Consider the following 25,136-nt stretch of genomic DNA (forward strand, 5'->3'; position numbering starts at 1 on the left):
AACCAGCAAAGCAGGATTTAGATCATTACTGATTAAATTGGCAGGGAATGAGACATTGATAATGAATCGGAGAGTCCCAAATCCTTGAGTTTGACTGTTGAAGAATTGGAGTTTGACTGCTAAGTATGTGTGTGGTTCTGTGTCTCTCCGTCTTGAGCCATTAGTGAGTGTCCCGTCCAGTGGGATCCACCTCTCCTTACGTAACCTTCGTTCCATAAACCCTAGCTGTATGCTAAGCTGACGTAACGTTGTTCCATGTCCAGTACGATCAGTCTTCCTGCCTCCCTGCTCTCCTCTACCCAGGGATGGGTCCTCGAGGCCCAGTCACGCTCCCCCAGACCGCTGGGCTACTAAGCTGTGTGACGTGGCTGAGTGGAGCAAATGAGACGTGAGATTGATTGCTCAATTGGATGAGGAAAATTGCACCTTCCATTACTAGTGCGCCGTACACTGACCTGTCAGACCCTGAGAGATGGAGGGAGGTAGAGAGAGAGAGAGGGGGGACGAAAAGAAGGACAAGAAGAGAGAAGGGAACCATGGGGGACATCTAGATACAAAATGACCCCCCCCCCCCAGGCATAAAAATGATTGTAACTGTATGTCCTCCAGAATTTGATGTGGTTTTAGAGGACCTGGTGAGATCATCAAAACCACCGTGTGTAGACCGTTAAACAATTACAACGTGGTCTGAGCCAGTCTGAGTTCTTATCACCTTCTCTCTGCTTAGAGTGCACAGGGGCTTGACTGGGCATGCTTCTCTGAGTGTGTGTGGTCATGTGTCTGCCTGCCTGCATTAGTATGGGTGTGTGTGTGTGTGTGTGTGTGTGTGTGTGTGTGTGTGTGTGTGTGTGTGTGTGTGTGTGTGTGCGTGTGCGTGTGTGTGTGTGCAGCAGTAGCATGCTGCAGTGGCGTGATATACTGTACACACCCACCCCTGCATTGTCTCTCCTAGAGCTCAGCACTACCCCGTGCTGTGACACGCTTTTCTTTTCCTCTCTCTCCTCTGATAATTATCAGTTAACTCCCAGGCAGCCGCAGACTGTAAGAGAGAAGGCTGGATGCACACAGTGAAATGAAGCACTCATCAATTATCACCTATAAATTGATGACTATTTCTGGCACTGCCAACCTCAGCATAGTCAAATCAAATCACATTTTATTAGTCACATACACATATTTAGCAGATGTTATTGCGGGTGTAGCGAAATGCTTGTAAGACCGCAATTATACACACATAGTGGTAATGTAGTCTCTCCTGACCTTCATGACCTTCATGTACATGGCTCGTGAGATGATCCGTAGTGTTATATAGATAGGACTTACTGGACAAAGCATCACGACATAAGAGTGAATCTGTCTTCTGCGTGATGACTGTGTGATGACTGTTGGTTGTATTTAGTCCATCCCAGCTGGGTATCCGTCTCTCTCTTTATTTCTCTATTGAACCACCCATCAGCACCACCACAGCTCGGGATGAGCTGATGGCCAGTTTCAGCCTCAGTGCTCCTGTTTGGTCCTGCTTGGTTATGAGAGCTCATAGATAGTTGCCTAGATGTCACACAGGGAGTGGCTTTTGTAAATGTCTATACTTCTATCTCCTCCCAGCGATGTTATCAGAGCAGCGTAGCGTTCAGTGCTCGTCTCTCTCAGGGGGGTGGAGAGCTCTCCAAACTCATTTTGTGGCAGAAAGGAAAATAAATTGGCTGGCAGCCCCTCTTTACTGAGAGTGTGAGGGGTTTAGTCGAAAGAGGATGATTGGTGTGAGTTTGTGTGGGAGAGTGTGTGTGGGTGGGGGGGGGGGCTGGTGTCTGTGTGCGTGTGTTTGCATATGCGTGTGAGTGCGTGCGTGCATGAGTTTGTGTGCGTCTGTGTGTCTTTATGTGTTAAGTGTGCACCTGCCCACTCTACAGAAAAAAAGCCAAACGAAAAGCTTTCCCTCTTGAACAGCATGCCCCGAGATACAATCAGATACAATCTCTTATAGATTGAAACTGAATCCATTTCATTGGCCTCATGCATCTTTCTTCAGTCTGGAAAGAACTGGGAGAAGGCCCCGTTGCCAGTGTTGTTGTTGTGTAGGAGGCTTAATGAAGAGATGAGGTGAGCTATGAGGGGAATGCAGGGGACTGTCACTCCCCTCTCCTTCGGCTGAGCGTCTGTCTCCGTTAGCGACCAGCTAACTGACGGCTTAATGAGCGTCAGGTGCTCCAGATTCTCCTAACGAGCGAGAGCAGGGGAGCGAGAGGCACATGCTCCTTAACTGAATTCTACTGAAAGGAGTGGAGAAGGGAGGAGAGGAGAGGAGATGAGAAGAGAGGGAGACGGTGTCTTGTCTATGTGGCAGTTGGGATATATACTGTTTAGGTCTTGTCTCCTCCTGCCTCTACTCGTCAGTAACTCTTAATAGACAGTAAAGGCAGACAGGCATTTGATGGATAGCCCTTTTAAACACACATCCAAAAGCAGGCGAGGTGCCAGGTGGGGAAGGGAGACAGGGAGGGAGGGGAGGAGGGCTGTTAACTGGGTCAAACTGGCCTCCCAGTTCTGATTTGACTTTGAAGGCTGATTTGACTTATTTTGCTATCTCTCATCCCAGTCGAGAGAGAGAGAGAGAGAGAGAGAGAGAGAGAGAGAGAGAGAGAGAGAGAATCAGAATCAGATAGAGAGAGAACCTTAACACACTACCCAGTATCTTCCGCTCTGAAATGAAATATCTAATTGCCAACATTCTGCTCTGAGCTGAGTGGCCTAGTAATGCCAGCAGCATACCACCCTGCATCCCACTGCTGGCTTGCCTCTGAAGTTAAGCAACGTTGGTCCTGCTCAGTACCTGGATGGGAGACCAGATGCTGCTGGAAGTGTTGTTGGAGGGCCAGTAGGAGGCACTCTTTCTTTAAAAGATATATGTATATGCTGTCCCAGGGCAGTGATTTGGGACATTGCCTGGTGTAGGGTGCTGTCTTTCAAATGGGACGTTAAACCAGGTCTCCTGACTCTCTGTGGTCACTAAAGATCCCATGGCACTTATTGTAAGAGTAGGGGTGTTAACTCCAGTGTCCTGGCTAAATTCCCAAGCTGTCCCTCCTACCATCATGGCCACCTAATCATCATTAGCTTCCAATTTGCTCATTCATCCCCTCTCCTGTAACTATTTCCCAGGTTATTGCTGTAAATGAGAATGTGTTCTCAGTCAACTTACTTGGTAAAATAAGGGTAAAATGTTACTTTTTTACTCCTCTACTGCCAGAATTATGTGTCACAAATGTGTAATATCAGGCCTGACATATTTCTTGTTTTCCCACTCCCCATCATAACAATGGTATCAGATTTATGTTTCCCTGTAGTTCCATCAGAGCAGTGATGGGCAACTCAAGTCCTCAGGCCAGAGTGGTGTCACACTTCCCCCCCATCCCTAGCGAACACAGCTGATTAAACTAATTGCATTCTAAACCGAAGATGATGATTAGTTGATTGGAGTCAAGTGTGGAGTCAATAGTGTTAGCTGGGGCCAAAGTGGGACACCAATCAGGCCCCTGAGAACTGGAGTTATCCATCCTTAAATCAGCGGGACACTAGCTGCAGTCCAAACACTTAAAAGACACACCCTATCCCCTCAGCTCTCAAATTAAGTGGACACTTCTGATGATGTATCATGACGTCTGACGAGTATACACTTGCAGTGCAAGGGGGGAGGGAGGAAGGAATGATATTTAAATGGGCCGCCCTTGGCCGGAAATTCGTCACTCGTTCATCCCGCGATGATTGTGTTTTCAGCCACCGGTAGCTTGTATTTATAGCTTTATGTAGCTTTATATGCGCTACAGTCAATTATGAGTGTATGTCTACTTATATTAAATATATAATTATTAATATACACCAACTGTATGATAGCTAGCAAATGAATTAGCTAACTAGCGTTAGCCTGCCTAGCTGGAACTTCTGAAGAAGGATAATGTTTCTACAATTTCCAAAAGATAACCAAACAAAAACATATTTACTTTTTAAGAGATGTGTTTGTGCCGTCATGTGCATTAGTAGCACAATTTCTAACTCATTATCATTCGTTTTTACTTTCTCTTGTATGTTGACTTCTCCATTGATGTTGTTTTCAAGTTTTCGCTGACTTTTCTTAGCGGATGTACAATCGTCGCAAATTGAATTATGGGGAGTTTCAGGCCCCGGAGTGAACATAATTGTACACTCGCAAACTCGACTAAAAACGAGGGCTGAGGGGCTTACGTTGCAAACTTCCCTTGCTTGACTAATCATCCAAGATGGCGACGGGGATTCCCCAAAGGGCATAAGGCGAGGGTAGGTGGACGAGGGTGTGTCTTTAATGAGTTTATACCGCAGCCGTAGTCTGTATTGACTCGGTGGCCGCCATTTTGGTTAGAATAATGAGAAACATGTTTTGGTGGGTAAATATGATTGGCCCACACCTGTGTGTAATTAACCATGTTTTTACTGCAGGTGTGAAGAGCACGTACAGATGGCTTTTTTTTCTTTTGTTACTTATTTATGATTTGTCATTTCAATCATTCCATCCCTCTTTCTCTATTTTTCTCCCTGTGTGTGTCTCTCTGTCTCTGTCTCTCTCTCTTGCCCCTCTCCATGTGGAAGTGTACAGTGTAAGCCTCACCTGCGTTTAGAGCCGAGCGTAGAGCAACTACACAAGGTCATAACAGAAATGTGCCGTGAGAGACAATTGCATTAAAGTTATGTTTCATCAATTTCCCATTTCAACGTTGATGTCCTGTCAGAAAGGGGAGATTGCCTGGATTACACAAGTCATGTCTCCAGGAAAGTGTTAGATGAAAAGAGGTTTCAGAGAGCGATTCGTGTGATGTTTAATTCCAGTAGACAAACAGTACAATCCCTGACGTTTGGGCCGTTACTGGTAGTTAAATGGCAGTCAAAGCAGTCAGGGCAGGACCTCGGGGGTTCATCCCAAATGGCAGCCTATTCCCTATATAGTGCACTATTTTAGACCAGGGCCCATAGAGAATAGAGTGCCATTTGGGCTTCAGCACATTAAAGGGAGAGATGAAAGGGAGGACGTCGGGAGCTCAGCTGGGTTTGATCCTAGTCTTTGTGTGGCTGTTTGTGACACTCATCTAAAGGGCAGTCGGATAGAGGGATAACGCCTTCACGTCAATCCTTTCTTTTATCTACCTTTTGTTCCGCGGTGCATGGATTCTAATGGGCCGATTTGCAAAGTGTTATTGTGACCGTGGTCAACGTGATACAACCAAAGACACAACCTCCATCGTTCAACGTCCTTTCACGGCCTAGAAATGGCCTCCTCTCCTCTGCACTCTGGAGTCGACACTGATAAAGCTAGTCAACATGCTGTGTCCCCTCAGGCTCAGAAAGACCTCCCTCACTCTGGCCACTCAACCCCTATATGCCCCAGGGCAGCATTATAACAATGTTTCACAGTGCTAATTACAAGTCCAATCACCTCGTCATAAACACTGCTCCTCTCTCTCCCAGCCTCAGAAGCATATGATGGAAGGTGTCACCGCTGCTCTACGTGGGTGGTGTGGAGGATGGCTATAGAGGGGCGAGGGGGTTCTGTTATCGAAGATGGGGGTCTATTTTTAGGGTTGTAACAGGGTCTGTTTGTTTGGGATGGTATATGGGTGCGTGCTGTGATTCCGTGGTAAGAGTGAGAGAGGGGGAGGAGGGGGAAAGAGAAGGAGGGGGCGGGAGAGTTGCCTGCAGAAAGGGATCAGGCTTTCAGGAGCTGGCCAATCTGCTAGCTCCTTGTGTAGACAATGGACATGTACACAGAACCGCCCCTAGCCTTTAGGGGGCTCTAGGCAAAACATTTTCGTGGCCCCCCTCTGGACGCCGGAGAGAAACATCTTAAGTTTTGAAGTTAATTTCCTGCAATTCTACACATTTTGCCATGGGGCAGAGAGAACGTGTTTTCAGTTTTAAAGCAAATTTCCTGAAATTCTACATATTTTGCCATGACTTATGTCATGTTAATATGATACTGTATCTGAGTGAGAGTGACTAACAAAATCAATGGGAGCCCCCTGGAGGTCAGGGCCCCTGGGCAATTTGGACATGATTACAACAAGTTTAGATAGCTTGGTAGACTAACTTTACTCATCAAAATCAAAGTGCTGACGTGGGCTAATTGATTGACTAGCATAACAAGTGGAAAACTGCTGACACAACCACATTTAGAAATTCTACTATTCTAACGGGACTGAGCCCCCCCCCCCACACACAATGCCTATGTCGCTTATGCACAGGGCCGGCCCTGCATGTACAGTAAAGCCAAGATATGCTGAATAGAAGGGGGTGAGGGGTGAAGGGATGAAGTGAATGACTGTCCAGGTCCTACCTCAATGATTTTGTATTGTCTGCATGTACAGAACAGATTTCCAATGTGTGTATTTGTATATATCTGTCAGGCCTATGTGTTTAGTATACAGGTAAATACAACATTAGAAAATATAGCGTGTGCAATAATGTATGTGCACGTTAACACCTCTGAGTAATCCATATGCAAATAATCACATTTCCGGTAGGGATGGGCACGGTTAATCGAATGTCCGGATATCTGAAAGGACGTTGGTATTCTATTACTTGAGTGTTCATGTAAAGAAATATATATATAAAATGTATGATCCTTGTGACATTTTTATACCATGACATTTGAAATTCTTAATTTAATAAAACAACAAACTTTTGAATTTAGTTTTTCTAACAGTGCATTGAACTTCTGCTGCGCATTTAGCCCTACAGGCTGGCCTGACATCGGTATGTTATTTTACCCACTTCCAATAGCAATTACCTAGCGCCTAGCGGAGTTTCCACAAGACCTGACACAGATCAATGCCAAATACTCACCAGAAAACCTTTCTGTAACAGAATCTGTTCTATCGTGGTGAAAATCAAACTTCTCTTTCGCTGTTGTCGCGAGCCAAACTAGCTGAGAAAAGCAAGCAGCCTGTCCACTGTTTACCTCAGCCATTTGCGTCATTGTACGGTGGAGAGACTCAAGAGCAAATTTGTGCTTTTTAGTATTTCAACTATTCAGATATCCAATTTTTTTGTATGATATTATTTGAGTAGTAAAATATTTTCTAATGCCCACCCCTAATTCCCAGTTTGACGTAAAAGAGAGGGCAGGAGGGGGTGTTATTGCGTTTGTTGTTATTTCCATTGGTTTTTGAAGAGTGGAGCTGTCTCATGTCAATAGGGATTTCCTGTCCTCCATGTTTTTTCCCTCCATCTTTCACCAACTTGTTTTGTTGGCCTCCACTGTCAGAAACTGAACGAGGGAGTGCACAAGCGGTTGTCAAGGGAACCCATTAAGGTCTGCGGTGGAGGTGGTGGGATAACCCCACCCACCCAATCTCTGAATCGAACATTCACTGTAGTTTAAATACTTAAATACTCATTCTTATACGTCTCCCTCCTTCTCTCTTCCTTCCCCCTTCCCTCTCTTACTCTCCTTTCCTATGCAGATTGGCTTTATCTCCCCCCACTTCTCCCTCTCTCATTTGTCACCCTGAATATATCCCTGTACCTTTGCTAGATCTCTCTTTCTCCCTCTCTCTACACCTGCAGAGCTCCTTTCTTAGGTCTTCACACTTACTAGACTTTCTGCAAAAATACCCTCGCCTATGCATATACTGCAATGTAAACTTGCAAACTTGTCACTTCTCGACCGCACAACACATGACCGACAATTGCCCCCCTCTACGCAGGGCAGTGTAAACAGAATTGTCTCGTTGAGCTAACACTCCTTACGGTAAAAATTGTAATAGCGATGTTTTTGAAACAGCTGAAATGTATAGACCTTTTCCTTATTTTGGAGATTTGTTTTATTGAGTTTTTACCTGAAATTGTAGTAACGGCCTGTTACATTCTGAAAATGTCACCGTAGTTTTAAATCTAAATAGTGTGTTTTTGCTTGACTCCACTGAACCGCCATCGACATCGACACTAGTTACCACAGCCACTGTCATTAACCCCTTCCTTTTCTAAAATGTATCTTCTTAAAATCAGTTTTTAAACCTAACCCTAACCTTAGCCACGCTGCTAATCATATGCCTAACCCTAACCTTAAATGAAGACCAAAAAGCAACTTTTTGTTTTCATGAATCTTTATAATATAGCCAGTGTTGACTTTGTGGCTGTGCTATCTAGTGGAAACTGAGGTCCAGGCAAGAAGCAACTCCCCAGGCTATTATTAACATTTTCAGTCACAATTTGCTTTTACCTCATATAATGACTTCCATGATATTGATAAAATGAAGTCTGGTTTGTAATATGGTAACTTTAATACGGTAGCTGGTGTAAGCTCAATAACTCCTATTTAGCTATGGTTCAGCTAAACGTCAGCTTTCAGCTACATCCAGGATGAAGGAGGATGAAGAAATTAGCTATTTGTCATCGACCATCTCTTTTCGGTCTTTTGTTCCAAAATGTTAAATTGTGTTTTGTATATTGAATAAAAGTACAGACTCAGAGCTTCAAAATGGAATATCATACACTGTATTTGGAAGAAACATGGGGAAGTGATGCTGCTTTCAAAGTTGATACATTTATAATCCCATTTAGGAAAAAAAGGCATTCAGACATTTTGCTGCGATTTTCACACTTGCTCTGCTTTAATCCTTGGGAAACATATTTAGAAAATGAATACTTTCACCAAATTGCCTAAATGGGTTCTCTGAACATTACCTCACCAAATTTCCCCATTAGGCAAACCATTAACAGTATTAAATAGCATATTGTTGAGAAATAAAGATAACCTTTCACATTGAACTGCTACAGTGCTGCTCTTTGTTTACACTCATGTAGCATCGTTCACACCCTCTAAATCTCAAAGAAATTACATTGAAACACGTGACTGTGGAGGTAGTGCTTAAAAAACGAAGAACTTGTTGAAATCTTTTAAGACTTAACTTAACTATTGACTTTAAGTGTTAAAGGTAGTAGCCTACACTTAGGAAAATATTAAAACACACAAACACCATAAAGACTTAGGTAAAAACACTATCTAGACCTAGGCTTATTTCATCAGATCCTTTGAGTGACTTGGTTTTTAAAAAATTTAATTAGGAATTTTTTCACCTTTATTTAACCAGGTTGCTAGTTGAAAACAAGTTCTCATTTACAACTGCGACTTAGCCAAGATAAAGCACAACAGTTCGACACATACAACAACACAGAGTTACACATGGAATAAACAAACATGTAGTCAATAATACAGTAGAAAAAAAGGAAACAAAATGTCTATATACAGTGAGTGCAAATGAGGTAAGATAAGGGAGGTAAGGCAATAAATAGGCCATGGTGGCGAAGTAATTACAATATAGCAATTAAACACTGGAATGGTAGATGTGCAGAAGATTAATGTGCAAGTAGAGATACTGGGGTGCAAAGGAGCAAGATAAATAAATAAATACAGTTTGGGGATGAGGTGGTTGGATGGGCTGTTTACAGGTGCAGTGATCTGTGAGCTGCTCTGACAGCTGGTGCTTAAAGCTAGTGAGGGAGATATGGGTCTCCAGCTTCAGGGATTTTTGCAGTTCGTTCCAGTCATTGGCAGCAGAGAACTGGAAGGAAAGGCGGCCAAATGAGCAATTGGCTTTGGGGGTGACCAGTGAGATATACCTGCTGGAGCACGTGCTACGGGTGGGTGTTGCTATGGTGACCAGTGAGCTGAGATAAGGCGGGGCTTTACCTAACAGAGACTTGTAGATGACCTGGAGCCGGTGGGTTTGGCGACGAGTATGAAGCGATGGCCAGCCAACGAGGGGCTTTGGTGACAAAACGGATGGCACTGTGATAGACTGCATCCAATTTGTTGAGTAGAGTGTTGGAGGCTATTTTATAGATGACATCGCCGAAGTCGAGGATCGGTAGGATGGTCAGTTTTACGATGGTATGTTTGGCAGCATGAGTGAAGGATGCTTTGTTGCGAAATAGGAAGCTGATTCTAGATTTAATTTTGGATTGGAGATGCTTAATGTGAGTCTGGAAGGAGAGTTTACAGTCTAGCCAGACACCTAGGTATTTGTAGTTGTCCACATATTCTAAGTCAGAACCGTCCAGAGTAGTGATGCTGGACGGGCAGGCAGTGATCGGTTGAAGAGCATGCATTTAGTTTTACTTGTATTTAAGAGCAGTTGGAGGCCACGGAAGGAGAGTTGTATGGCATTCAGGTCATGTTATGATATTAACAAAGGAATCTAGCCTGAGAGCATATTTTTGTCCTGGCCTTTGGAGCAGGACATGTAATGTCCATGGCCTTGTCATTGCAAAAGTCCTGATCTTCTGAAAAATATGTTTGCCGGGTTGTGTCCAGTCTGGTAGGATGTTTTCACATCTCTGGGAGGAAGGACGTCAACATTGCACAACAGCTGAAACCTGGTTCCATCTGAGTGAAAGCTCCTTGGCCACAACAACATCAGGGTCCAGACTGTTGATGCTGTAAAGGAGGAAAGCAGACAAAAATAAACAAGACATTATTAAAACCTTGCATACCAGAAATAACAAGCAATAAGACAAATACCTGAATTGTTGCTTGTTCACCCTTGATCATCTCTTTGTACTGGTGGTGAAGAACAGGTTTATGCCGAAAGACTAATTCCAGTAAAATAGGTTAAAACATGAATTATTTCGTCACCTGTAGTGTGCTATTGCTGGTTGACTGCTACAGCTGTACTTAAATTCCCTGTACACACGCAACCTGCTTCCAGCCAAACAATGGCAATGCAGACACTACAAGATAACTAGCTATATTTAGCTTTATAATTACCAACTGGCTAGATGTAAATGGTATTCATCTAGTTAACCAGCTAGTTGAACAGGCAAAAAACGACCACAAAATCTACAAATCCAATAGCTAGCTTTAATTGTGGCTAGCTGGCTTACCAACTTAGCATGTGTCCTTATCACTTAACCATGGGACTTGATTAGCTTGCTAATCGATTAGTATTCACACCACAGTGGCTATTTTCGGTTGCTAGCTAGTTAAACATGACAAACTGACAAACATTATCATCATGTCATGCATGGTTTTAGCACATCAGCAATCAACATTAACTGCAGAATGCAACTTTCCAGCTCTGCTAGCTAACGTTAGCTTGTAATAACATTACCTGTATGCAACTGTCTAGCTAGCTAGCTGTATAGCTAACAATAGATAGCAATGAAAACAAATGTTTGATACAGTTGAGACAATAACGTATGTACATGTAGCTATGTTGGCATTTTAACTGTATACTCGTACCTGTTTATGGATTATTATGATTCATGGCAGACTGAAACACATAAAATAATCCTGTGTCGATACCAGCAGCTGTATTCAGGACAACACTGTTATTAAAAACTGTAGGTACACTTTGCCAGCTAAAAAAATGCCTTTAGATGAAAAAACAACAACTGTTTATTACATTCAAATGCCTCTACTTTGAAATAGTAACCTCCGTCATGGGTCACATTTTGTTTAGCTAGCTAATGTTACCTAGCTGTGTCGCCTATATTATAATACATAGCTAGCAGGAGTTAGCTGTGTACGGTCAGCTAATTTAATGTAAACCCATTAATTGTCTGCACATGCTTGTGGATTGTTGCATTGTTCAAGAGTGTAATATGTTTCGGTTGCATTATTAAATATTATAATATGTTTTCGAAGAAAAGTTGCTCAGATTGTTAAATAGTTTGTGCTTACTGGCTACTGTGATATTCACGGGTCATGTTGAGCTGCTGACTAAGAATGTTGCCTTGCCAGTCACAACTAAAGGTAAGGCAAGGATGTGATGTGAATTGAAAAGTACAAATCTCTTTCGCCACTCCACCTGTCAGACTCTCCTTCATCTCTCATAGTGGGAATAGCACAAACAATGACTCTCGCCCTGTAGCACTCACTTCTGTCATCATGAAGTGCTTTGAGAGGCTAGTTAAGGATCATATCACCCTAGACCCCTCCAACTAAAATCTTTGACCAGGTCCTCTGCGTTTTTTCATTGTTCCCCATCTAATCAGAGACTGATTTAGACACGGGACACCATGGGTGTGCAATTAATTATCAGGTAGAACAGAAAACCAGCAGGCTCTGGACCTCATAGGGTAAGAGTTGAATATCCCTGCCCTAGACCCTACTACAATTCGTATATTGCCCCAACAGATCCACGAACGATGCAATCTCCATTTCACTGCACACTGCCCTATCCCAGCTGGACAAGATACATACCTATGCAAGAATTATGTTCATCAACTACAGCTCAGCCTTCAACACCATAGTGGCCTCCAATCTCGTCACTAAGCTCAGGGCCCTGGGTCTGAACCCCTCCCTGTGCAACTGGATCCTGGACTTCCTGACAGGCCAACCCCAAGTGGTGAAAACAGGCAGCAACCCGCTTACTCAGCCCCCTCCTGTACTCCCTGTTCACCCATGACTGCGTGGCCACGCACGTCTCCTACTCAATCATGAAGTTTGCAGACGACACAAGGGTGGTAGACCTGATTACCAACAATGACGAGACAGCCTACAGGAAGGAGATGAGAGCCCAGGCAGAGTGGTGGCAGGAAAATAACCTCTCCCTCAACGTCAACAAAACGAAGGAGGTGATCATGGACTACAGGAGACAGCAATGAGAGCACACCCCCATCGGGGCCGTGATGGAGAGGGTCAAAAACTTTTGCACCTTCCGCAACCGCAGGGCTCTCCAGAGGGAGTTGCAGTCAGCCCAACGCATCACCGGGGGCACAATGCCTACCCTCCAGGACATCAACAGGAAGGCCAAGAAGATCATCAAGGACCTCAGCCACCCAAGCCTAAGCTTGTTCACCTCACTACCATCTAGAAGGCGGAGACAGTACAGGTGCATCAAAGCTGGGACCGAGAAACTGATAAACAGCTTCTATCGCCATGCCATCAGACTGTTAAACAGTCACCACTGCCCAGTACCTTACCCTTAACCTTAGTCACTGTTACTAGCCAGCTACCACCCAGTACTCTACCCTGCACGTTAGAGACTGCTGCCCTATGTACATAGAGTCATTGAACACTGGTCACTTTTAATGTTTACGTACTGTTTTACCCACTTCATATGTATATACAGTATTCTAGTCATGGTTCATCCCATATAAGTACTGCTGTACACACCTTTTCTATTCCTATACTGTCCATACTGTCTATACACACCATTATATGTATATATACTGTGTGTGTATATGTGTACATTATATGTATATACAGAATATTTATTTTTGTGCGTTCTGATATTTCTTAGTCTCTTTATTTTGTATTTTTTGGGGTTGTGTGTATTGTTTTTTATTGCTAGGTAATTACTGCACTGTTGGAGCTAGAAACAAAGCATTTTGCTGCACCTGCGATAACATCTGCAAATCTGTGTATGCAACCAATAATCTTTGATTTGATTTGTGGGTTACATTTGGTTCCGGGGACTCTGTGTATGCAGATTTGGGGTTTTGCTGCTGGTCCATTGTGAGTGCAGTAAAAGGACAATAGGAGGAGAGGAGGGACTGAGACAGAGGGGTGGCTGGTGTTTAGGCTGTCCCCCTGGATTTTGCTATGCTGACAGGCTTTAGAGGACATCTACAGACCCCTCCTCCCCTCCTCCCTCACTCCCACCTTCCTCAACTCATTGTTGCGCAGACTCCACGCTTTCTCTAAACTCTAACACTGCACACAGACTGACACACGAACAGACAGAAACACACACGCACATCTACTTGAAATTGACCAATCATATTAATAACAAGCTTTCAGAAAGATGTTTAACCAGTGGACACACAGGGTCAGAACAACAAACCAACCAACCAACCAACCAACCAACCACAGTCTTCTTTCCCACAGCCTTCCTACAATGTCTAAAAGTGAGAAGCAGTGAGTGTGGTAACAAAGAGACATTGATCCGAACACCATTGATTGTTCTGTGGATTAGACCAAAACCAAAGTGGGGGGTGTATTATCTGGTGTTGTTGTCATCTCCACTCACATCACCCGCAGCTCTGCTATAGCAGTCTGGGAAGTGTCATGCAAATATACTATTCATTTACTATTCATTTACATTTACATTTACTATTCTACTTGACTTCCCTCTTTGGAGTGCAGATAGAATAAAATGTAATTTATTTAGAAAGTGCCTCCTCCATTACTGCTATAACACACCATTTGATGTTACGACTAGAATAGCATCGATTGCCTTTTAATAATCCTACTGATAAGGATATTCATATTTCAAATTTTATTACACTTTTATTGCTCCCTTTGTTTCATGCTTCCGCCGTATTGAATGGTGTAGTAATATGATAAAGCCATATTGTGTGACGGCTGTGTTTTTTGCCTTGGGTGCAGACCGAAGTAGTAGTTCTGTGTGATTATGTTCCGGGCTGGCGGAGCGATCCATTGTTTGAGTGCCTGACAGAGTCATCAGCAGGAGTGTGGGACTATTTCTTTTCCCCTCTGGTCGAGCCGCCACCAGAGTCATGACCCCTCGTCTATCTAAGCATGCCAGGGTCCCTTGTACACCACAGGAGGTTGGTGGCACCTTAATTGGGGAGGACATGGTCGTGGTAATGGCTGGAGCGGAATTGGTGGAACGGTATCAAATACATCAAACACGTGTTTGATGCCATTCTCCCCTCAGCAGCCTCAACTGTTGTACACTATTACTCTCCATTATTAACTAGTCAGCATATCCCACACTGGGTCTACAGAAGACAAGGGCACAGTAACAGCATAGTTTATAGAGTGAAGGGGGCATTGTAGAATTGTGTGTGTGTGTGGATCAAACTCACACACAACAAAGCTATCAGATGTCCACCAAATCCAGTAAACCCACATTAGTGTTGCGATGATGTCTGTTCCTATCCTAACATTCATTGTTGCACAAGTTAATCTTTCCAAGCCCTGGACTGTGAGGTTGTGTAACAACGTATCCGTCCTTTTCTTTGCACCAGGCATTATTTCCTAAGTCCAATCAGGCTGACTGTTTCCTGATTTACACTATAGGGCAAAGCCAAGCAGAGCTGTACTGGGCTTAAGTGTGCAGGCATGATGGCCAGGCCTTACAAAAAAAACACATGGTTTTTCAACACACTTGTAAACAAATCATGTGAATTATATTTTCCCCTACTTCCTGTGTCCCATCCAGGGACCAACCAGGACCTACCCTGCTTAACTTCAGAGACGAGCCAGCAGTGGGATACAGGGTGCTATGCTGCTGAAATGAACGTGCCAAAAAAAAGGCAGTGAAAGCAAAGGCCAGGGTAATATAACCAAAGAGAGGGAAAATTGCAGGAAAGAGGGAGGCATTTCTATTTAATCGCGTTACACAAAATGTTTTAATGGAAAACAATTTTTGCATCCATTTACATTCATTTGTTCTCGCAGTTAATTATTTTCTTGCAATATTTTGTTTTGCTTTCGATATCATTCTTTTTGTTTGCTATACTAAGATTTGTGTTCTCGACTTCAGAAGTTTTGCTTAATATTAATGTCACAAAAGTAACTCACTCACTAGAGGATTGCATCATATAATAACTAGTGATGGTGGAAATCTATTAATATCGCAACATTATTTTGGACAATATTATATCAATACTGTGACCCCAAGTATCCATTTGTATTTTTTTTAAAATATAATTATCTATTAGATTTTTTTTTTAATTGCAAGGTAGCGTTAGCTAGCACTAGTTGGCAATACCAGCGCCAAAACTCCGGTATTTTTCATCCTATAGCTTGTACTCCATCTTTTTAAATAATATCAAACATGTTTTCATCACTTTTATTTTCATGACTGATCAAAACAAATTTGATCTATTTGAAGCATTTATGAACCTGCCCCTAAAAAAAGTTGTTCTGTTCTCTGTTTCACAAATTTTCCCGCTAAATCTTTCCCGTCTTGTGCTTTTTAGATGTGGTCACCCTAATTCTACCGTTGGAAACATTGCTAATGCAACATGTTAACACCATCTTTTCACACCATAACATTATTTTAAACCCCACATGTGAACTTGCAATTCCACATGTGAAAGTGAGCTTTTTACATGTGAATGTTTTCCACGTGAAACTACATATCCGATTTCCACATGAAAGTTTTGAACATGCGATACCGAAAATGTCACATTTGAAACCGCAATTCACATGCGAGGTGAAAACAGGTTGTTATCCTCACGTGGAAAGGTGGTGTTTAACATGTGAACTCTAAACATGTGAACCAGTACGGGTGGAAAACATTTATGAAATGTATGCATTCACTACTGTAAGTCGCTCTGGATAAGAGCGTCTGCTAACTGACTAAAATGTAATGTAAATGTAATACATGTGAAAATATGGTTTCAACATGTGAATTTTAACATCAACGTGTGAAAACTGCTATTTTACTAGTGAAAATGCAATTTCACATGTCTAAGGGGACCTACACGTCTCTACCTCCCTTTCGCAGGAGAGAGACATCCAGCCAGGGATCATCCTACCTACCTACCCCCTCCAGTCCTCTGGTTACCCAGCCCACACCACTAGAGTTACAGCCTGTTGACATACACACACACACAGAACCATGTTATCAGATAGCACAGACACATGCCTTTACATTTACATTTAAGTCATTTAGCAGACGCTCTTATCCAGAGCGACTTACAAATTGGTGCATTCACCTTATGATATCCAGTGGAACAACCACTTTACAATAGTGCATCTAAATCTTTTAAGGGGGAGGGGGGGGGGGTAGAAGGATTACTTTATCCTATCCTAGGTATTCCTTAAAGAGGTGGGGTTTCAGGTGTCTCCGGAAGGTGGTGATTGACTCCGCTGTCCTGGCGTCGTGAGGGAGCTTGTTCCACCATTGGGGTGCCAGAGCAGCGAACAGTTTTGACTGGGCTGAGCGGGAACTGTGCTTCCTCAGAGGTAGGGGGGCCAGCAGGCCAGAGGTGGATGAACGCAGTGCCCTTGTTTGGGTGTAGGGCCTGAGCCTTTGAATGCTCAGGTTCTTTTGCTGGGGATAGGGTGTGTGTGTGTGCACGCATCTGTATGTGTGTGCACGTGCGTGTCTTTAACTGTGCATTGTGCAGGTGTGTTTAGGCATGACACAGGCAGACTTGGAGTGGCACCACTTTACATACACTGTAACAGAAAACTGTAGTTTTAGATATTATCAACAGTAAAAAAACAATTGCGGTATTTTGAATGGCTCTGTCATTCCACTCCACAGAATACAGTACCGTATCTTTAGAGGGCTGAAAACCTTTTGACCACTAGTGGGTGGATGGTATTGTTGTTGCTGGATCATTAACATATTTTGAGGCATGCCTTGTAAAAGGCTATATTTGTTGACCCGTGAGTGAGAATGATGTATCAATTTTTAACTCCTATGTGGTTATAGAGACCCATTAATTTAAACTGTATAGGGGACAGATTGGAGTGGCAGGAATTCTTAAACCTTAACTGGTTTACCATTTTTCCATGTCTTTCTGGTCTGTTTTGCCCTGTATTTGCTACCTGTTTGGAAGGTTTTGTTAAGGCCTCTAGATGTGCAAGTGACATAAAACACAAAATATTCATTAATATGCTATAATGTGTAAACACTATAGCAGCAAATCTGCTTGCACCAATCCCTTGTAATTATAGTAAAATACTGTGAAATACAAAGCCCTCCCCTCAATGAATTTCATTAATCCATTAATTAATTAATTCAGATTACACTAGTGTTTACTTTTTTACAGTGTATGGTATTGTACTGTGTGTCATTACACAGTATTTGCTTTGATACCATACTTATATTACAGTAAGTGTACTATAATATGAAATACAGAATTTTACTTGGCATCAAGTTGCCTGTAAGCTACTGTCAAATTCACGGTAACCCCTTTACAATGTACAGAAACATAATTTCAAACATTATCTCCCTAACGTTGTCCCAGTATTGCCTCTGTGTTTTCCTGAGGTTGAGTCAGCGCTGCATTGTTTGTGTGAGTGGCCTTGTGTTCTGAATGACACGTAGCTGTTGCACAGAGAGGGCCGGAAGATTACATCAACTTGGCAGAGCGGGTGGAATTTTGTCTGGTTTTGTTTGGGGGTGTGAGATTGCAGAGCAGGAAGACTGTGTCCCAAATTACACCCTACACTCTTTGAAAAAAAAGGTTCCAAAAGGGTTCTTCGACTGTCCCCATAGGAGAAACATTTTTGAGTGTGAAAATGATTGATATTTGATACAGCTATTGGGGTGACCATATTACCGCCACACCTGCAGTCATGAGTCATGACCGCAGTAAAATTCCATGTGACCATTGAGTCAAGGTGATCTCCTTTTATGCACTCTGGACATGCTTTGGTAGTACCAAACTTGCTAACTACCATCAGGTCGCTAATGGCCTGGTACTCAGGGCTCTATTGCCCCTCTAACCACTCTGACATCAATGCATAGGGGATCGAAAATCGCATCAAACACTTATCATCAAAACAGTATGGCTATCGTACTTGGTAAAACTGTTAAAATCACCTTGCTGTGATGATCAATTTGAAGAAAGAAGTTCAACAGCAGGTTTAAACAGTGTAAAACATGGTCGTTGGGGATGTTGTTTCAAAGCCTAACAATCGAAATGGACAGCGTGGAGATTCATTAAAGACTCCCATACACATAGGCTTATGAGCCCAATCCTGGGGGGAAAAAACGGAATTAAAATGACATTGTGCCTTTATACAATACATAGCCTAATGCATATTACCCATGGCAGAAAAACATAAAACAAAACTGATTTAAGATGTCTTTGGTGCATAATTGGTCTAGCCTATACTCCAAAATTAAACAGACTTGAGTAATTGCCTTCGAGTGTGGACGGTATTTTTATGCAAACTAAATGGACTGGTTACCTTATTGCACGCTCCAACATGTATATTCATGAGTCTGGGAGAGAATGTTTAGCCTAGCGAGGCGATGCTGTTGTTTCATTGATTGTGGAGGGCGGCTTACAGTTAGTCTACAATTAGTGAATTTCTATTTGATTTAGAATAGCCTAGTAATAGGTAATTTTATATTTTCATAATTAATTGGGTGACACATTACCTTTAGCTATACAGAATATCTCACCACAGTGCGTTTCCATCTCCCCCTCTCTCATTTATTCATTTCTAGAGCGAGCGACAGGCTGTCAACAGTTTAGTGAAATATGTTTAGTTGGGAAAACATGTTACTATCGATGTTCCCGAACAGATTTCACTTGGTTTCCCAAATGAAGCACTGGGTAGCTGCAGGAACAGGGTTGGAGAGCCCATGGCATACAGAGTTTGGGCGGAATATCATCTGTCACGCAGTGAGAGCATACTCCTCAAACAGTGGTTGATGGAGTGAAATAAGTGTTCTTGTATTTATTTTTCAGCTGATCATATTAAGCACAGCTCCCCTATAAAACCAAAGTAGCCTACAGAATGGACCGGTGGGAAAGTGTGCAGCCTCCAATTCCCTATTTGAGTGCATGATTTTTTATTTAACTAGGCAAGTCAGTTAAGCACACATTTTCATTTACAATGATGGCCCACCCCGGACAACGCTGTGCCCGATTGTGCACCACCCTATGGGACTCCCAATCACGGTCAGATGTGATGCGGCCTGGATTCGAACCAGGGACTGCAGTGATGCCTCTTGCACTGAGATGCAGTGCCTTAGACCGCTGCGCCACTCGGGAGCCCGGGCCTGATAATGGGCCATTCTACATCTAAACTAATTTTACATATTAGTAAAGCCAAGATTTAATTGAGAGTAGGGGCGGCAGGTAGGCTAGTGGTTAGAACGTTGGGCCAGTAACCAAAAGGTTGCTGGATCAAATCCCTGAGCTGACAAGGTACAAATCTATCATTCTGTCCCTGAACAAGGCAGATTGGATGGAATATCCCACCCAAGGCACTGTTCCTTAGTAGGCCATCATTGTAAATAAGAATTTGTTCTTAACTGACTTGCCTAGTTACATTTAAAAAAATGTAAATCGTTTGATGGATGAAAATATGGTCAGCTGTTGAACAGAGAGCAAGCTTCTGTGGCTACTTTCTCAAATCATGAATAGCCTATACTCGCATCATGAAGCCCATATATATTTTGATTTCTAAGACATTCTAAAGTTTGTATAATTCACAACTAAAGTTGCCAAATAACTCCTATTTCAAATGTTCACTTTTATGCTCAACATAGCCACTTCATATGCGCACTCGCTCCATAATTGGAAACATATCCTTTCTATTTAATTAAGCTAAGTTCAATTTTATTCTTCTATCTATAAAATCATACAAAATAAAACTTGATTAAGTATATATAAACATATATTGTCAGCTAAAGGAACAAGCCTACAGCCTATGGCATGGCACATAGCCGGATAACATACAGTAGTATCATATTCTGTTCTTCTGAAATACAGTTTCTTCACATCATAATGTTTCTTTAGACTTGCGTAAAACAAATAATGGATGTATTGTGATGGTGTATATTAAATGGATTTATTAGACGTTTTTAAATGTAGATGTTTCAAAGGCGCGCATCAGCAGATTGTATGTGTGGAGGCCTGGAGATGCTAAACGTGTTTATGTTAACGAACGGTCAATTACGGTGAGACCGGCAGTCTTTTGCATGATAACAACCGCCACACCCTTGGAGATAACAAAATGGGTAAGGGGGACAGAAACAAATTGATGTGAGATGTTTGTATCTTAAAGGGGTTTTATAGATGAGTGGGTATTGGGGTCTAGCTCTGTGTTAAAATGGTGTAAGCCTGCCATGTCACAGTGGCACCACTACATCCCTGTTACAGCTGGCCTGTCGAAACCAATGGTCAAAACAAAATGAAAACGTGTCCCAAGGTTGGTCGATACTTGGCAGGGATCAATACTTCCATTATCGCTCCATTGATTCTACCTTGATGTTTAGCACCATTAAAATGTTCTCAGCCACCGGCTAAACTGCATGACATTGTCGGCAAACGCAAAATGGGGGTTGAGGATTGGATGCATCTCTTTATGCTGTACCGGCACCGCTTTAAATCCAATCTAGTTACTCTGCTCTCCAAGCTGGATTTTTGCACTGGGGGAATTTGTTCTGGATGTTGTGTGTGCGTGGTGTGCATACGTGTGTGTCCACTGTGTTGAAGGCTCTATACTGTACTGTGGTAGCAGGGTCTTGTTTGTTTTCAGCTTGATTTAATGAAACACAGCAGAGAGGACTGTGGATATCCCTGCCTTTTTCACCAGCCAGCTCATTGCGGAGAAAGTAGCCAGTTTCCATGGAAACGCCTTGGCGAGATAAGCTTGTACTGCAGCGTGTCTGTCTGTCTCTGTGTTGTGTGTGTTGTGTGTGTGTGTGTTTGTGTCTCTCTGGACTCTGGTAGGAATTGGGATTTATTAGGATTTAACTCCGTGTACTGAAGCCCAGGTGACCAACGGGAAGGGCTGGCTATCATTAGCAATGCTGTTCCTTTTCTCTCTTTATGGTCTCATCTCAGTCTACTATCTTCCTCTCATCAGCTTTCTCTTTCTTTCTCTATCTCTGTCTCCCTCTCCCCCTCGCCACCCCTTCCTCTCTGTTTACATAGCAGGAATGCGGTCAACTGTAGCTCCACACCCCTATCAGTGTCACTGTAGGGGTAAACATCTCCATGGTGATGATAAACTGGGTAAAGTGGCAGGGGTGAAGGGGGCGACAGGGGCAAGTTGGGTGAGGGGGTGGCGGGGGAGAAGGCTTGGAGATTGGTGGTATTATTATTATGTTGTATAACACCTTGGCCAATGTGCTGCTGCTTGCTCTTTGGGGGTCTAGGGCCTAGGCTGGGTTAATGTGAAAGCACTTTGTTAATTTGATTTGTTGATTGATTGATACTAATTATTGTCAATATATGTGTTTCCCTCTATTTTCAGAACTCTCTGAAGAAGCGAGGCGCTCGGCCAAACAACAAGCCAGAGAAGAAGCTGTCTCCCCAGGTAGCCCAGACTTACAGAGACCTTAGATTTTGTTTCTACATTGAACAGCAAGAAGGAACATTTCCCTAGAGACCTCCCAAATAAAATCAACCAATAAAACAAACTGCAGCTGCAGCATTTTGTCTCAAGATTCTCACCTTACCTCAGCTATTGAACCCAAAGTCAATGCTAAAGTATTACAGTTAAAACTGATTGTTCTCACTTTCGCGACTTGGGAAGGAGACGATACACTTTCAAGATAGCACAACGTTTGACTAGTTTGACAATCGCAGATAAAGCTTTTGCGCACATTCCTCTCTCTCTCTCTCTCTCTCTCTCTCTCTCTCTCTCTCTCTCTCTCTCTCTCTCTCTCTCTCTCTCTCTCTCTCTCCCTCTCTCTCGTGTTGAGGTTGTGGTGGTACACAGTGTGTGTGTTTGTGTGTGTGTGTGGTGGGGAGGGGAATGTGGTGTTTTTTAGTATAATGAGGACGTCTTATTAAAGTAAAGTCAAAAGTCTCTCTCTCGTCCTTCATTCCTGTGGGGATGAGGTTAATGCTTAATATTAGAATATTGAGTGCAAACATACTGTAAATAGTATAAACCCTCTCCAGACTGTGTTTAATGTTCTGAGGAATAGTCTATAACCAATAAATCACACCACACAAAGTATTATTTAATGGGCCTGGATCATTTTGGGCCACTTGGTTAAATAATAAATGGAAGGGAATCTGAGTAATACCCTCTGCAAAATAAATGTGGGTTTAATATTCAAAATGGCTTCTGTCTGTTATAAATACACCAATGTCCCTAAGTGCCCCCAGCCACCACACATTTCATATCACTGTAATACAGCGGGCATGACTTCCCGGTGTTGCATCCACCTACCCCACTTTGCCTCAAAAAATCCATAACTTTGCATTGATCTAACTATTTGCTGGGGTTACCATGAGGATGTCAGATGAGTTCAAGCTATTATGTTAATGGGAAAGAAACAATTCACTTTTTTCATTTGTCATTTTGGCCTCATAATCTTTCTCTCTGTGATATGTTAGCTGGAGATTGTCTTTTTGTGTGTGAGTTAGTTAGTGTGTTGTCAGTGTTCCTAACTACCTCTGTCTGTGGCCAGCAGGAGGACAGTTCTGACCTCAAGTGCCAGCTCCACTTTGCCAAGGAGGAGTCAGCGCTCATGTGCAAGAAGCTGACCAAGATGGCCAAGGACAGCGAGGAAATGCGGGAGGAGCTGGCCAAGTACCGTTCGATGTACGGCGATGTAGACGCCTCGCTCACCGTGGAGGAGGTAAACGACTCACCCCACACGCGCGAGGCCGAGGTCAGAGTTCACCTGAAGCTGGTGGAGGAGGAGGCCAACCTGCTGAGCCGGCGCATTGTGGAACTGGAGGTGGAGAACCGCGGCCTGCGGGCCGAGATGGACGATATGAAGGGCCAGGAGCTGCCACCAGGCCTGGGGGTCGGAGGCATGGGAGGCCCTGGAGGAGGAGGTCTGGATAACGTGATGGAGCTCCAGAGGCACCTGCAGTTTGTGGAGGAGGAAGCGGAGCTGCTGCGGCGCTCGCTGTTGGAGATGGAGGAGCAGAACAAGCTGCTGATGAACGAGATCAACCGCTACAAGTCGGAGCTGCCTCTGGCGTCGGACCCAGACCAGGACGACTCCTCGTCCATCTCTCTCCTGGAGGACGGTCATGGTGGGGGGGCTCTGATCAGCACAGAGGCCCCCCAGGAGGAGCTGTTGCAGGCCGCCAGGCTCCAGATTGGGGATCTGAGCGGCAAGGTGAAGAAGCTCCAGTATGAGAACCGTGTGTTGCTGTCCAACCTGCAGCGCTGCGACCTGGCCTCTTACCACAGCTCTTCCAGGCCCGCCCTGGAGACCGACGCAGAGGCAGGGGACTCAGCTGAGTGCCTCCCCAGCCAGGCTCACCGTGAGGGCCCCATCGGAGGGGAGAACGAGCCCCTGGAGGAGAGGGAGAAGAAGACGTCAACTGGGGTTCCTGTCCCCCTGCACGGTGATGTCGCCCTGGGCCTGACGGACCGCGAATCCCTGCTAGCCATGAGGGACCAAGCCCGCCTAATCTCTACAGCCATCCAGCTGCTGACTGCCTCCGACTCCAACTGCCCTTCCATCTCCCTTTACCGCAAGATCTCCTCCGGGGAGGTTGCAGAGCCATGTGTCCCAGAGAAGAACCAGCAGGCCCAGCCCTCGGAGCTCCAGGATCTTCCCCTGGTGGAGGCTCTGACGGGCAGGCTGCGAGCACTGCACACCCAGCTCCAGGCTTTTGTGGAGCGGGTTGAGAGCCTAAGCACCACCCCCCCAGGGAGGGCACAGGTGGAGGGGGCATCCCCCCTGCCTCTACTGTCCGAGGCTGGGGACTCTGTGGTGGGTGCACCCTCTGCCTCTCACCCCTGCCCTCCAGACGACCAGGCGGGTGAGATCCCCGCAGAGCAGAAGGTAAGAACAAACCCCCTACTCCTCCTCTTCCCACCCCTCCTTTATTATCGATCGTGTTTCTTTCCTTTTCTTTTTATATCCTCTTTTTTGTTGTTGTAACAAATCTATTATTTCTGTCCTGTTTGCTCTTTGAACCACGTTATGGCTTACTAATACTCCTCCTCCATCCCAGCTCACACTATGGTTTCTCCCTGGCACAGAATGCTGCCAGTACACATGACACGCATGCTGCTTTGATGCCTTACAGCCTGCTATAGATGCTACATAGAGCTCAGGCCTCAAACGCAGCCACCGCTGTGCTGCATGACATGTAGGGTGATAAGGAAATCCTAGAAACCATAAACCACCATCTATTTACACACATCAACAGGCAATTGTCATAGCCATGTAAATGTACTGTATATGCGCGAGTAGGGCTATTAAGGTATAATAAAAGAGTGTATTGAATTAGACTTGCTGAGTACCCTCTTATTCTGATAATGAATGTTGTAAAGGCCAAGGACGTGGCTGTGTGGTTCAGAATGGAAGGAGAATCGATAATGAAGACAGAAGCAAACAGTGTATCAATAGTGGTTGGTTTGCTCGTTGAGTAGTTGTACTGTATTACTTACTATATATAGCTCAGCACACCTTGGCCAAATGTTTAGGATAGAACTTTAAGTCAGTCTAGTAAAGTTGGTTCTATGCTTTTAATTAAGCTACATTAGAGGCCTACTGAGTGCCAACCCCGTC

At 43.8% G+C, this 25,136-nt stretch overlaps 1 protein-coding gene across 5 annotated transcripts in view; it reads left to right on the forward strand.

Annotated features, from left to right (window-relative positions):
* LOC106572256 (protein SOGA1) overlaps positions 1 to 25,136 on the forward strand; it is a 70,012-nt gene that overhangs the window by 24,743 nt on the left and 20,133 nt on the right. For 4 of the 5 annotated variants that reach the window (XM_014146299.2, XM_014146298.2, XM_014146295.2 and 1 more), the window contains exons 4-5: positions 21,899 to 21,961; positions 23,067 to 24,404. In XM_014146299.2, coding sequence (XP_014001774.2) covers positions 21,899 to 21,961; positions 23,067 to 24,404 — 1,401 coding nt within the window. The remainder of the gene's footprint in view (positions 1 to 21,898; positions 21,962 to 23,066; positions 24,405 to 25,136) is intronic. The other variant, XM_014146296.2, reaches the window with a different exon arrangement.

This window comes from Salmo salar, chromosome ssa15, assembly GCF_905237065.1.
Source record: "Salmo salar chromosome ssa15, Ssal_v3.1, whole genome shotgun sequence".
NCBI lineage: Eukaryota > Metazoa > Chordata > Actinopteri > Salmoniformes > Salmonidae > Salmo > Salmo salar.